The sequence below is a fragment of the Coptis chinensis genome, chromosome 9 (genome assembly GCF_015680905.1).
Source record: "Coptis chinensis isolate HL-2020 chromosome 9, ASM1568090v1, whole genome shotgun sequence".
NCBI lineage: Eukaryota > Viridiplantae > Streptophyta > Magnoliopsida > Ranunculales > Ranunculaceae > Coptis > Coptis chinensis.
In genome coordinates this window covers 24,646,360-24,662,020 of record NC_141464.1, presented here as the reverse complement: position 1 = coordinate 24,662,020, position 15,661 = coordinate 24,646,360, and the positions used below count along the sequence as shown (strand labels likewise).

At 36.8% G+C, this 15,661-nt stretch overlaps 1 protein-coding gene and 1 pseudogene across 1 annotated transcript; one reads left to right on the top strand and one right to left on the bottom strand.

The window, feature by feature from the left end:
* Window positions 1-6,877: 6,877 nt before the first annotated feature.
* LOC147475305 (uncharacterized) lies at window positions 6,878-10,360 on the bottom strand. The gene is made up of 4 exons (XM_086583248.1): window positions 9,280-10,360; window positions 8,603-9,196; window positions 7,123-7,194; window positions 6,878-7,003 (listed from the first exon to the last, which is right to left on the bottom strand). The coding sequence occupies exons 1-4, from the start codon at window positions 9,280-9,282 to the stop codon at window positions 6,878-6,880; spliced, it is 795 nt and encodes a 264-aa protein (XP_086439374.1). The 5' UTR covers window positions 9,283-10,360.
* Window positions 10,361-12,843: 2,483 nt separating this feature from the next.
* LOC147475304 (uncharacterized) lies at window positions 12,844-14,147 on the top strand (annotated as a pseudogene).
* The last annotated feature ends 1,514 nt before the right edge of the window (window positions 14,148-15,661 follow it).

Below are 15,661 nucleotides of genomic sequence, written 5' to 3'. Positions count from 1 at the left end.
AAATCAAATTGTCAAAATAACTATTTTTATTATCTAATCAATCAAGAACAATAATTTGAGAGTTTAATCTAAAACAAGAATTGAAATGAAATTAAACTTAATTAATCTAATGAAAACTAGATCTAGAATTAAGGTTTAATGGAGGCTAACTAATCTAATTTATTTTCTAACCTAACTATCTACCATTAACAATGAACTAAGCTTTTGTTTTTATACATTCAGATCCAAAAATCGTGCATGGGCTTGGAGCCATGTTTTGGGCCGCAGAATCGGCCCAAAACCCAATTCTTTCAGTCCAAAAAGGCCTCTTCAGCTGCAGTTTGCTTCCACAGACTTTTCGTCCACTTCTGCTCCTCTGATTGGGTCAAGGCTTGGACCATTGCAAAGCTCTTTCCGAGCCGGTCGTTTTGACATAAGGTAGGCCCAATTCGAGGTCCGAGTCCAAAGATACGGCTTTCGGAAGTTCTGGCTGACTTTTGCTCCTCAGATCTCGCTAAAGTGGTACATTTCTCGCACATAATGGACTTTGAAGCCCGAAATGCATAAAACGCAGAATCGGTGTTAACTCTTACTTATTATTCACATAATTGGTCTAACAAGATGATTATTAAGGGGTTAAAACTACAGTTTTGGGCTCTTATCAACAGTCGAGGAGGAGTTCACGGCAGAGGAGGCGTATGTAGGATAGTCTAGGAGGTTGTTGTATGACGATTATTATTATGTTGTGTGATTTAGAATTGTTCATTTGATCATTTTGATATGTTGTGTGATTATTATTATGTTGTGTGATTTAGAATTTATTTCCTTTGATTTAGCAAATGAATTACAATTTTTATTAATAGAACGACAACTAATACATGATTGCAAAAACATAAAATAAAAATAAATAAATAAAAGATAACTATTACATATCACCCTTATTACATACTACTAGAGTTACTCTAATTATCAAGTCAGTCATCATTTTCTTCATCATTGGCTTCCGTTTGTTGGAAGCTTCATTTTGTACTACTTGCTCGACCTTTTTTCATATTTAGCTACAATTGCATCTTGTTTTAGCTCTAAAACCCTTCGCAAACGAGGATTGACATTGTCGAGTGACATTGCCAACAACCTAGTCTCATTTTCCTCCTCTCTAACACGGAGTTTTTCTTGCTTCAAAAATAACTTTTTTTGTGTCTTCTCTTGCTTCAATTTCATCATACTTTGAAATTGCTCATTTTGAATCTCTTCTTTATTTCTTCGACTTTCTTTAAAAGCTTCAAGAAAATCATCCATATTTTTAGCGATGGATGCAACATTACCCTCAACGGTAGAAGCAACTTTTTCTTGTTCTTCTCAATTTCTTTGCTCTGCTTCCTACCGTGACCTCTCCAAAACCCTTGATGATCGCTGCTAGGATCGTACTCGAAAGTACTGATGAAGGTGAAGGGGTAGAGTAAAGGCGTTGAAGGGGTTGGGGTTGAGGGTGAAGAATCGAAACCTTCAACATCTCGGATCTTGCTTTCTTCTTTGGTCTTGGAGCAAGCGTTTCGTTGCGTAACTGAGTTCTTTGCCACTTTGGCGTATTTTTGACTAGATTATAACAATCTTGCCATATCCAAGGTTTTCCAGTAGTAGCCGCATAAGTTGTTGCTGCGTCTGAAAGCTACGTTTATTAAAAAAAAAAAAAAAAATCAATATCAAGTAGTATATAAAATGAAGTATAAATTAAACGAAGTATAAACGAATCTTACAATGTCTTCACGTCCCCACCCGCTTGGAGGTTGTTCTTCAAGCTTTCTGAGTATAGCATGATATTTGTTGAAGAACGGTAAAATAATCGCTTAACGTTGTGAAACTCCCTTCCACTTACGGTTCGCGGTCAAAACCTTGAATTTGATTCATTCTAGCCATAATTGTTCCCAATAAACTTGACCCGATTGATCATTCCCTACTATAGGATCTTCTCCAATCTCAATCCATGCTCTAGTAAGAGCAATATTTTCTTCATTTGTCCAACTTGGACCCCTTCCTTGTTTTGGTTGTGACATTGAGAGTGTTATGTGTGAAAGGTTGAGAGTTGTTGTGTGTGAAATGGTTGAGTGTTGTGTGTGAAAATGAAGAAGGAGATGAGTGTAGATATAGAAGGTAGAAATCCGGCCGTTTTTGCCCGTTGAAGCACGCGACATTAGGAGTGGAGTGGCGCCGATAGTAGGTGGCGGCGATTAATAATAGCTGGTAATCCTTGTTTGTGGTCAAAGTCAAAAAGTTGCGCGACATTAGTAATGGCGCGCGCGACATTACTATTGTCGCCCGCTATCCGCATCCAAATTGCCAAATTTGCGAACAAGAATGCGAACAAGCGGTGATGCGACCACGAATGCGACCACCTAGAGTTGGAATTCCGGGAAATTCCGACGCATTTCTTCAAATTTGAAGAATGCGACCACGGATACGTCCACCTAGAGATGCTCTAAAAGCACCTAATATGCAAGGGCAGTAGATACACTCAAAACTATATCAGCACAACCAACAATAAAATCACAAGGTTTTGGATGAATCGCCTCGGATCAAATCTCACTCTTTTCAATGAAGTGATGGGTTTGAATTTAGAATTCAATTCATGTATAAAATTTTGGCGGTGGTGTGAGAACAAAAGCGAGGCGAGGAAAAAGCACACATGCTAGGAGGATGTGCATGTGGTGGAGATAAAATTATTGGTTTGTTGTGACTGAATTTCTAAAAATGTAGTGGCTGATAGGTCTTCGACACACTTCACGCATACATAGATAAAGCTCATAGCACTATCGACTGCTTTTTTAAGGCGACGTCTATTGGTTAGATACATAGATGTTATGGTGAAGGCTGGACTCAATGAGCCCCAAGTCAAACCGCCATAAAACTCAAGTCATTACAATCTTCCACCTCGCCAAGAAACAATTCCTACACGCTCAAGTAACAGAGTAACTCCTTATTCCACATTTGTTTACATTGGGACGGGCTTTCTACAAAACCATAAGTACATGGAGGATTCACATGAAGTCAATGTCATCACTCAACCATACCAAGTTAGAGCGGACAGCGACAATTTGCTTCTCCAAAAGTGCCCTCGCTAACATTGTCAATACACGAAACATGCAAACACAATCATAGGATGTAAGCGGGCACGCTTTACGTAATCAGATTTAAAAGGTTTCTTGTTACCAATTTTCTTTTGGTCTTAACATAATTTATCATTTTCTATGGAACTGAAGAATTCAAAAGAAAAAATCACCCATTTGAAAACTTATTAGATTTGACATGAAACGCGGAAAAAGGCGTGTGCAATGAACAAATGTTTGAGATAATCCAAAGAAAATTAGACATTGGTCCTTAACTTCTACAGTTACTTAATTTCAAATTAACCTACTCCACGACTTTTTCCCTTCTTCCTAAGCATACAATATGAATTTAAACAAAAAGTTCGGTGAAAGTTTTGAAGCAAGAATAGGTACAAAACGATTTCAACTTCAATCCAATTACTCTACATATAGTATCAAAAATTACATGTATCTGTGTATACACTTAAATTGGGAGATGCATAATCACTTGAAGATAAACCTGAAGAATTATACCATTATAAATAAGAAGCTATAACAAATCTGATTAAAATATGTATATGGATCACCGATCCGAGGAGTGAACACCACAAGAATTACCCTCAATAATGACATCATCTGGACATACTTTCTGGTTTTCATAAGAAGGTGACAATTATAACTATTTCCCTAGGATCGGATGATAGGGCATGGTTTTGTCAATCGAGATAGAGCAGATAATTACATGTTCAAGGCGCAACAAGCCACATAAGCATGCAACTCGCCCACACAGATAGAAGCAGATTGCCTCCTCCTCCGCTAATCTTGCATTGTGTGCCCGATAATATCATAGAGAAGTGAAATCAGAAATACATACATAAATGTACATACAATGCCCTCCCACACCCCACAAGATGAATCGAAGGCTGAATTATTTTAAGTATGATACTCCATGGAAATCATCACCCCAAAAATCGGGTTCCTTTGCACATTTTTTGACATTGAGGAAAAGATGGATGCAATATCCGCTTTCTTCGACCGTTAAAAAATTAAGTAAGTTGAGAACAATTTCAAAAAGAGGTTAGCTATTTGTAAATGAGCTGATATTATATAGACATGATCTCCATGGTGGTGAAATCAAGAAATTATCCCTTAAATCACCTTGTTAGGGGCATTGTATGAAGTTTGCGATAAAAAGTTTGTAAACGTAACCTACTCCATAAACATATAATACAATAAATGAAAACCAACAGCATTTACATACACGCTTTGGACATATGACTCTTGTGGAGTAGGTTCCACTAATTTTTACTTCTCTTGTATAGGATCATTCTTGAAAAACATTTATCGTCTATTGTGCTTTCCCCGATCTCCAATTAATATGTTTTTTCACCGAAAATATGCCAATAGTAGATATGTGATGAGCTTATCAAAATCTTTTTAATAACATCATATCTCTGGCGTTGTTGGTATTATGAAATAAAAATATTACTTTTAGCTCCAAAATATTTTGAGCATAATATTACTTTTCATACCCAATGCTCTACCACGATTCACAAGTCACAACCAACACATGCACCTCTCGTTCATTGGGAAAATATCAACTTAGGGGTGAATCCATTTGTCTTACAACCGACTAAATTGTTATTTTTGGCATTGGTACACTCATTTAAATATAGGAATTTACCTCTACAAACTCCGGACCGCTGCAGGATTTCAAATCAATGGTTAATCCCGAACATGTAAAATAATCGTTTCACTAGGTCTGTGGAATTCCAAAGGATGCGTGTGCTCCGAGGAGGAACGAGAATGCAAGTGTTGTTCCTCTGGTAGGACAACATAAACGATAATACTCACATATAATTTGCAAGGATCCATGATTGTTTGCCCGAAAAACACAAAATTGCATTAGAATTAAATGGCGAAATATGGCTTCAGAGCACCTGTGTGTTCCCACGAAAGCATGTCAATTAATGACAAAGTACAATAGAGCATCAAACCTTAGCCCATTCAAAAAATGTTGTGATCATTGTCAAATGCACATCTCGATCTCTTCATATATAAGAATGAATAGTCCTACAAACGACTAAGTGAGCAGGAGATATAAATTACTTTTCGAATGAATCGGACTTCTATAAGTTCTATATTAAATGAACTCTTGATCCGACGAAGAGTCTATTGGTTTTCACACTCAATTTTTAACTATTCTAGGACGGTCGAGAAAATATCGGTAGAGAAGTGCTTCTCATCCAATGCCTTTATAAAATTTCAGAGATGGTTAACTTCAGTCTTGTTAAGTACCTAAGCAATTATGTGAAATAAAAAAATAACAAAAGAAATTGTGTGAGAGTTATTGTTCGAAAGTCAGATGCGCCGTGAATTCTGCGCGGACCATAGCCTTCTCTCTCATCTCATTCTCGAAGGTTATCTCGAACATCTTGGCAAAATTCTGACCGAGGCAATGGGATGTTGCACCTTGTATGCCATGACCGATTTGGAATAAATGCCCGCCAAAATATAATCGTAAGCGAGAGATGAAGAAAGCTCATAGTTTATAGTAATCAACTGAAACAAGTAGATGAGTTGCACAAAACTATCATGAGTCACCTCAACGTTGTTGTTGTATAAAGCCCACCAGAAACTTTTCAAGCTCGATTGCCTTCCCTTTTACAACGGGATTGCTAGATACTCCTCATATATCCTTCTATAGAGCTCCAATATTTCACTTAACCCGATAAATATTATCACAAAGGAAAATAGAATGACCACGTATCCAAAAATATAGAATATCTTACGGGTTGTCGGATAAGAGATAATAAAGACATCTGCACTAGAGTCTAAGACACATAGCCGCAACTACAAAAGCTAATCCTGAATATGCCATCATCCGGAATCCAATACTTCATAGAGTTGCCAATGTATAAAAATCCAAACTACCGCAATAGATCAACGAAATCAAGGGTAGAGCTAGTGGTCGTGACCAAAGTTTGAAAGATCTGGAAGAAACCGGGCATTTAACAAAGCCAAGACGACTGAGCATAACTTGCCGAGATTAAAACAAATACAATTACCGATCACCAAAAAAAGAGATGAAAGGAGAGAGTCAACAATCCAAATGCACAGATCAAACGAAAACCAACTGGAATGATTTTTATTTACCAAAGGATCTAAAGGTAATATGCTTATACGGAGGACAGGAACGAGGCTGAGGAGTAAGGGTGGAATTCGAGCTAAACAAGCCGAGCTTTACCATGGTCAAGCTCGGCTCGCTAATTACACGAGCTTTAAATTGGGCTCGAGCTCGGCTCATATAGTAAACGAGCGAGCTCGAGCTGAGCTTAAACGAGCCAAGCCCAAGCCGAGCTCCAAGCCCTCGGTTATTTTACACTATAAATATGCTATTTGAACTAAACGAGACGAGCTTCATCAAGCTCATTTGTTACACGAGCTTTTATTTGAGCTCGAGCTCGCTCATATAGTAAACGCGGCGAGCTCGAGCCGAGCTTAAACGAGCCAAGCCCAAGCCGAGCTCCGAGCCCTCGGCTCAAATTCCACCCTTACTGAGGAGGAGGTGGGGGGAGTGGACTATGCTAAGTATTACAAACTTTTGGTAATCGAATATCATGAAAGTGGCATCCGATAAGTACTCAAAGTATCCTCCTCGCTTTAAAGCTCTATTGACTAAAAAGTGATCAATTGTTTACGTCCATTTGAAATAGAGAAAGTGAAATCTAAAGGAAAAATATCTCGCCCACATTCAGGGTTATCCTCAATTTCAAATTCCACATAAAGGCACGAATTATTATTGCGATATTCACTTATGCCTTTTCTTTAGGCACCCAATATGAGATTTGGCCAGACCTTCTTTCCCAAAGCACGAACACATTTGGACTACAATATTTAAGGAAAGCATCGACTGCAGCAGGAGTATCAAGAGGTGCAAACTGCCATTTAAACAAAATGATCATAAAAAGTAAAAAACATAAAAAGTCAAGAAAGATTAGTTTTCCGATTAAGTTCGCTATGAAGGCTTCCTGAAAATTTCGCTATGAAGGCTACAAACCGATGATTCTCCCTCAATGATGTTCTGTTTTGCCTTCTTTCTTGCCTTTTTCTTCTCTCTTTTCTCTATCTCCTGCAAATGTTTTATATATTATATATATGAAGAACACAAAGTGTTGTGTGGAAACACTAGACAACAATATACTAAAGCCATAAAATGCAAATTGAAGAGTCTGAAGGCAACCCGAAAAATCGAGTGCTAAATAGTGTACCACCAGGGCCGGCTCATCCATGTAGCAAAATAAGCAACGGCTTAGGGCCCCGCAGCTCAAGGGGCCCCCAATATATTCCAGTCCAATCCACTATCCAGTCCATTATCGGTAAGAGAAAAAAAAAAACATTTTTACATTGGAAAAGAAAAAAAAATGGTATACAAAGAACAGACCCTTCGTTTCTCTCGCCTTCAGCTTCTCCACCATTTCCCACACCTTCAATTCTCAAGCAAAATAATGCACGCCGCCATAACTAATCAACGTTCTTCTTCATCTCTTTATAAAACCAACAATACACTCTTACCTCTATCATATTCTTTTTGCTTTCTTTGGTTTTATAATCTCTCATTCTTTCTGACTCTCTATATTCTTCTTCTTCTCTCTATTTTCAAAAAAGATAAAAGAAAAGAAAATATTGGTGTTTTTTTTTACTTTAATTGTTAAATTGTTATATTCTAAATTCTAATTTAATTCCACTCAAACTCATTATTTTCTTTTTTGGATAATGGATAGTGGTTTTAATAGGTATAATTGGACTAGTTGCTTACTTGCTTAGCCAAAGTGATTGTCGTGGTCTCGTGGATTGTCTACTTTTTTACCCTATACTTCAAACGCGACTTCGCCTATCAATTAAGCTTCGTCTCACGGTGATTGTTTCCATTTTATTTTATTTTTTGGTATGTTATGTGACTATGTGAGAACTTATTGCTTATTGCTTGCATATTATTTTACTGTTTTGACATGAACCGAAAGTATAAATCCGGTAATAAAAAAACATCAAGAAAAGAGAAAAGTAGATGAGGCGATTGAATCTCAAAGAGGAGCTATTTTTAAATTTATAAAAAACTATAAACAAAGTGAATCGGTTAGTTTAAGTGATAATGTAGTAAATGAACAATTGCACTCATATGATGAAATAACATAAATAAAGCAATAAGTTGTAAACAATTTTTTTTGGTATTAATTGTAGAAGGCCTCCTATTCGAACTTCGCTTAGGGCCCCGAATAGCCTTGAGCCGCCCCTGTGTACCACACCAGAACACTAAAACCATAAATAGAGGCAAGGCCAAGTGACTCCTTTTAATCCAAATTAACAAGAATGTGTCCGTCTATTGCCAAATTTTTAGTTACTGTGATCAAATAAATCTGCTGCTCAAACGGCCAGAATTTATAATAAATAAGCGGGCGTCTATTCTACTATATGGGCAGCATATTAATGATCATAAGTCAACCCGACCAACTTGGCAAACGAAGGCTGAAGAGATTTACCTTCTCTTTAAGTTCGGCTTCCTTACGTTCCCAATATTGAGCCCTAGCTTGAGCCTTCTCTGCATGACGCTTCTTTTTCTCTTCTACTTTCTTAGCTTTGTCCTTTTCTTCGACAAGAAGCTGCTCTCTAATTGCTGCAGCAGCTTCTTTTCTCATAAGTTCTTCCTTTCTTTCCAACTCCTCTTGTACATTCTCTTCACCTGTTTCCTTTTCTACCTCATTCTTTACGGAAACATTAGGGGAGCAGTTCTCCAAAGCAAAAGGTTCAAGATCCTTGGATTTAGCTGTATGCTGATTTTGTTTCTGGTTCACATCTAACTTCTCTTCTCTCACAGTTGAAACATGTGAGTTCTGAGCCTTTTCAGGTCCTAAGGGCAAAACTGTTTTTTCTTCTTTCAAAGTTAAAACAGGTGAGATGAGATTCGTCTTTACTGATGCTGGAGGAGCGGTAACAACTCTATCTCTGCGAACATTATGTAGTATAGGTGGATCCTCGTCAGAGACACAGTGACAATGCTGTTTTTCTTTATCTCCAGAGAATCCATAATCTCCAGCTTTCGTTTGATCATCCTTGAACATCCAAAAGTATTTATTCTGGAAGTTTACAAAGTCCAGGTTAAAGATGAAGAATTTCAACTTGTCTTTCCATTTCTACTTCTCATTTGTACTATCTTTACCATAATGGAATAAAGAGGTCTTCCTCTGCTAAGACTGAACACGACATCCACATGTTAAGCACTAAGGCTATGAAAATATACAAGTCTCATTTCACCTCTACCCTGGAACAATTACAACCCATTTTGTTATTTCTTGCCCTGAGTATCATTCTTAACTGATAATGGAGAAAACAGCCAGAATCCCAGACACTGAATTCTCGAAAAACTTCTTTGCCAAGCCCCTATATATCTCATACATTAGTTTTCCCCACTTGAGAAAATTCTCATAGAAAGCTCTAATCCGATTCTATATACACATAGGCAAATATTAAACAATATTAGTGATTCTACAGTACAAGACTACAAAGTAACATCGGCATAACCATATACAAAGACCAGACTAAATCAACAGCATATGCAACAAGAGATCATTTAAATGACCAAATTGAGTTGAAGGAATACACTTGCTGCAGAATAGCAATGGAAACACAAAAATGAATAAAGAAAGAAACTTATCTGCACCCAATGTAAAACACAGTTATGACAAACTTGGAGCACTAGCACCGTATGTCCGTACCATATCCTTCCCTCGTATCAAATACCATTATTTGACCACCATCAATTTAGAACTTGATAGGATATCAACTTAGGCATAAGAAATAATAAAATTTTAACTTAAGTACATCACAATAACAACCAGATAGAAATTCAATGTTGTTGCACTAACTGACAACATCAACAAGAGAATGTTTGTCAATAGTCTAATCCAGAAAACAAAAGCATACACTTCTACTCAATAACGAAAAACATTTTCTTAATACTGACTGAAAATATCAATAAGAGACTGTTTGTCACGTCGCTGGGATGACGAACAATCCTTACTACGAGATGGCGCCTAAATTCTATTCCAATTAGCTTTGGCAGCTGCACACGGCTTTGCTCCTCACAAATTGGATGTTAAAATGTACGGTGTCGACGCCACGCATAGAGATTGTTCATACACAGGCCACAAAATTTTGCCGCAAGAAAGAATGACTTATAAGGTCACTAGTTTATCACATCAAAAAGGCAACTACCCTTCGTACTTGATGGTGTCATACTATATTTCATGGAATCGATGAGGCGTAAGGTTGGTCACAGTTTTCTTCAAAAGAGTTGAGGAAGATATTGCAACATTACAGAGTCACGGGTGTATGTTAACGACATTAAAGTTACCAAGAATGATCCGGGTTGTCAAGCAAGATTTGACTACTCACTTTTGTACCAAAGACTTGGCAACATCAGCTTTTTTTCGAGTAATAGATTGGCAAGAATAAAAAACAAATAAGAAATTAAGATAAAAACAACACTAAATAAAATTAGTCTCTGCCCAAGGTAAGTGTGTTTTTTCTATTTTTGATACACCGTATATCCTTCATTTGTAGGGAGACTAACCAACCCCCTCCCCCCCAAACCAAAAAAACCGAATGCAGTATCCCACAAACCACATAATGCCAGGATACAACGACCAGGTGCTACTTGTTAAACACTTTTTACTGTTGCTTGTAATTGGAGTAATAGTAGTACCATAATAATGGTAGTAATAATGTATAATTATAATAATCATGGTATAGTAGTAGTGAACTAGTGATAATAAAATCATTATCTTTATTAGTGAAATCATTTATCATTATTATTATTATTATTATTATTATTATTATTATTTATTTTTATGATTATTTCAAGTTCCAAAGTAGAAAAGAAAAGGACTGCAAAGATTCCACAGTTTTACAGCTTTTTACTGTTCAGCGATGAGTATCAAGCTCAAGATTGGTCCGCTAAGACTCCATTGGTTGCCACAATCCTCAAATAAAACAATTTCAAACAGAGTCTTCAATATCTCAGAATGGGCCGGGATGGATAATACCAACATCGTTCAAGATCCAATATGACTGTTCCAAATCAAGTCAAACAATAATGGGATTTAACCAAAACAAGAAAACAGTTTAAAAAGAAATATGTAAAGAATAATATAAAGTTAAAATAAGATGGCTATTCTCTATTCTCAAACTCGTATAAAAATCAATAGTGTTCAAATTTCTTTTATTTAGACGGGATGAGAAACAACTTTCACCAAAAAGCAGAATCAAGCATGAAACACGAAAACCTTTTTGCTAGAATTTAAATTATACCCTACAGCTTAAACTTCGGATCTTAGATTTTTATAAATACTCATAACCAAACCTGAAGGAGTATTTGAGAGATGCCCAATCCAGAGTTTGAAATGCAAAGGATTTTTCTTGGAAGATAGTGAGAAAGGGAAACAATGGAGATAAACTCAGTTTAGTGGAGATGAACCCGAAAAAGTATGAGAGTTTGGCACTAATTGTTTTCCTTTTTTTTTTTCGAACCAGCCCGAAGTAAATAGCGAAGTATTATTTCACTTTCCAATTTCCACGATGGTTATCAGGGTGGATTAGTTTTTGGGTAAATTTGGTATTTCATGTATTTGTTTTTTCTCAAACCAGTTTATCCGGTTAACAAGTTTGTATTGAATCATGGATTTCCCAACAAAAATCAGATGTGAAATTTTGAGATTAGTGCACATTGGAATGCATTGGAATGCCTGTGCATTGAAGCAAACCTCATATTTAATTTAGAATGTATATATTTGAGAAATAAAACTAATAAATTAGTTGTTAACGTTGTTTTAAATGCAATAAATAGGAAAGAGCCAAATGGGAAAGAAGAACAATAATTTTTTGTTTTAGTAATTGAAAATTTTGATAATGCATGCATGCATTGAATTTACAACATTTAATTCATTAAATAAATCTTTTTAAATGCCTTTGAGAATTAGAAACGGTTTCAAAACGTTCTAAGTCATACACGTGTCTCTCTTCAGATCCCCATGCACATCAAACTCAGATCCCAAGACGATCCCGGCCTCTCTTTGTCCTGCCATTGTGTTTTATTATAATAGATGGAGTTACATAAGGGCAGTCTCTGTAATTACAGTATCAAGTAATGGTAGTATGGTCATTACAAACAAATTTATTTGTATTAGTTAATCTAGCCCTTAAGGCATATTTGTTAGTCTGCTTTTAGCTTAATCCAGAAATTAGTCAGAGTCGGTCAGATAGGGCTTGGTCCTTTTCTCCAAGTAGTATATGCAGTTGCAAATTGATCGAGGATTTTTTTCTCAAGTTTATTAACAAGTTCTCTAATATTGAACAACTCGGGACCATATATGAAGTTCAAAGGCTCAAGGCTAATTGTCACTATACGTTTAGACTGATCTTAAAATTAGGGATCGGCCCTAATCAAACTGTTCCATGTGGAGTCCTTGGATTGTACAGTTGACTACCAGTCAATGTCAATATTCTAAATCAGTTTCCCCCTTTACTCAATACTTTTCTTACAATATGGTACCAATGCCATATGGCAGAACACTTGGGAAAGCCGGCAGTAGTATCAGTGGCTTCCAACTTCATCAGAGCATAACAAGAAAAGAACACAGAACCAAATTTAAGTATAAATAGTGCGTACAATTTATTTCAGTTTGTCATATCCGATAAATCTTTATTATATCAAAGGCTAAATTAATCCCGTGTCATATATTTTTTAGATTACATTGAGCCACCTTCCCTTGAAATCGCAAATGGTATCAGAAAAATTCATAAAAAAAAGAGTTTAACTAGTTAAAGCGATTACTATAGGATGCTTTGGTTGGAACATTTGTACTTTAGAATAAGGAGGAGAAAACTGTGTCAAAACTGAGTTTTTGTTTGTTTTCTTACTTCAATGCCTTTTAAATACTTGTCTCTATGAAGACTGACGGAGCTCAAGATGTCGTCAGACTAGTTGAGTCACTCACAACTTCTTATTTCTCATCCCATCCCACTATTTTGCTACAACTATAATGGGTTGCTCTAAGAATCCTCTAATTCTTTCCATTGTATCTTATTAGCATTCCCCTTGAGTAAAAGACGATAAAGAACGAGTAGCAATGAACGTCGCAGAGAGAAGAGGAGGGAGGAAATCCCTAAAAGAAAGGCTAGGAATTGCGGGAATAGGTTGTTGTGCTGGAGCTGGTTGGAGTTGCAGGGCCACTTCTGATATATCTGTAAGAGAAGAAGATGAAGAAGAAGAACGCCACCTGCAAGGAGAAGAACCCACCAACTTGGCTGACATTCCGGAAGAAGTGAATGCAATTAGCCAAGTTTTTACAACTGAAGCAACAGAGGTCCCAACCGGTATGAACTTGGGTACAGCTTTGGCAGCTGAACGTGAATATAGGGAGACACATGAGGGAGAAAGTGATAGGCTACTTGAGCCAATTGGTGGGGCAGTAAGTAAACGGTTGCGGGTGTCATTGATGAGATTGCTTGAAGAAGGGGATGGTGTCGGTGATGAAGGAAGAGAGAAGAAAGAAGGTCGAGGGAAAGAAGATGGAGGAGGGGAAGTGATGGTGCTTGTTGCATTTGTATGGGAAGAAGAAAAGGTGCTGCTTTCATCCCATGTGGGCATACATTTTGCAGGGTGTGTTCAAGGGAGCTGTGGTTGAATCGGCCGTCTTGTCCCGTATGCAACCGTTCTATTGTTGAGATTCTTGACATCTATTGATCATTTGATCCACCCTAGTTTTGATCCAAATTCACCATCTGTGATATTCATGTGTTATATATTGTTATGTTCATTTCAACGAATTTTGTTTTTTCGTTTCTAGTTTGGAGCTTGTTAGTGTGTAAAACGTGAATCTACGTTGCATTACATGGACGGGTTCGTCGGCTCAAGTCACGCAACACTTGAGGGAGCGTGAGGCTTATTCTAATGGTACAATTTTTGCAATATTAGGCACGTGTGGCGTGACTTTAGGTACCACGATATATATATATTGACTTGCAAGATACGATCTTCGGAAGTTCTGCTAATTTTTGTGTGCTGTTTCTATCCGTCTTGGCCTTTAATCCCAGAACTTCTTAGCAACCAACCATTTGCTCTTTTCTATCGCCAAAGTGGCACATTTCTGCACATAATTGACTTCAATGCCTGAAATACATAAAAGCACGTAACTAGCATTAACTCTTATTTATTACTCGCATAATTGGTCTAAAAGTATTATTGTTAAGGGGTTAAAACTACAGTTTTGGACTCTTATCAAACCACCCCCAAACAGCATTTTGCTTGTCTTCAAGCACAACAACTGAGCAACAAAATCTGCACTAGTAGGCACTCCACACTCCACAGAATGACACAATCTGTGACATTAGTACTTCTTGGCACGCCACTTTTACACCCGCAAAGCATATATAAAAGAAAAACCTCTTGTCAAGTGCTCTACAAATTAAAATACAAATTTTGTTGGAAACAGCCTTTTAGTCTAAAACCTACTGCAATTTGAATTTATAAATCCAGAAACTAAATTACCACAAATTTCCTTAACGAAGTGTCGAAAAACATATATAAGCACCTGTTACTCTTTCTAGCCTTTTAATTGTTTGTTTTACTTTGTGTCGTCACGTACATGTCAGGGTGTTAGTTTTTGTTCGAATTTGTGACATGGATTTCAGTTCATATTGTCATATACCAGCATAGAAACATTTGCAACTCCAGAATTCTTACCAACAAAAACAATGCTGAAGTGATAACCTTTTCATTCCCCTCGCTATCCTAACCCCAATTTTATGGTCAGTCGTCAGGAACCCTAAAAGAGTGGACTGCATTTAATTGGCACTATTATTTATTTTATTTTATTTGTAATTGGCAAGCCTGTTTTTAAATGAAATCAGCAACTCATTGATGCCGTATCATCACAACATCACCCCAAAGGTTTTACTAATTTTGCTAGTTGGCACCTGCAGTGGGCACAATGATTTGACAGTATAGAATGAAGAAAGGGCAGCTCTTCCCTCTCAAAGTAGGATATGGTTCGGTAAGTGTTTTTCAGAGCATTATACCAATAGGGCAATAGGATATACATAGTTTGATGGCATAGTTCTCTTCCTTTTAATGGAAGAAACTATCATAATCAATTTAACATGCATATTTTGATAATAAAAAAACATAAGTAGGGAAGTATATGTTGGAATTCTTCTTTGTATATTTCAAACTACTTGTGTATACAAAGTGGAGAAGTAGAACAATGAGTGTTCCCTCCAACTTTATGTTTGTGTGATGGTCCCACATTGGTAAGCTACTACTAACTTTGTCGGGTTCGGACTTGAGCTTGGGCTTCTCATGTGTTATATGTTAGTGGGCTTAGCCCATTCCCAAAAATAATTTTGCTTCTTGAGCAAGTTTTGAATTCCTTATTACAGTAGGTTTCTAATATTGTATTAGAAACAAAAACAAACATTTGATCTCTATATAAATAGGACTTATGTCCAAATCTATAGACTCAATGTAAAAATCCAAAGAACTT

Coding starts and splice junctions, on each gene's coding strand:
- LOC147475305 (XM_086583248.1), bottom strand. Junction 7,195..8,602: donor AAGCCGAACTTAAAGAGAAG/GTAAATCTCTTC, acceptor AAACATTTGCAG/GAGATAGAGAAAAGAGAGAA. Junction 7,004..7,122: donor TCATTGAGGGAGAATCATCG/GTTTGTAGCCTT, acceptor TTTAAATGGCAG/TTTGCACCTCTTGATACTCC.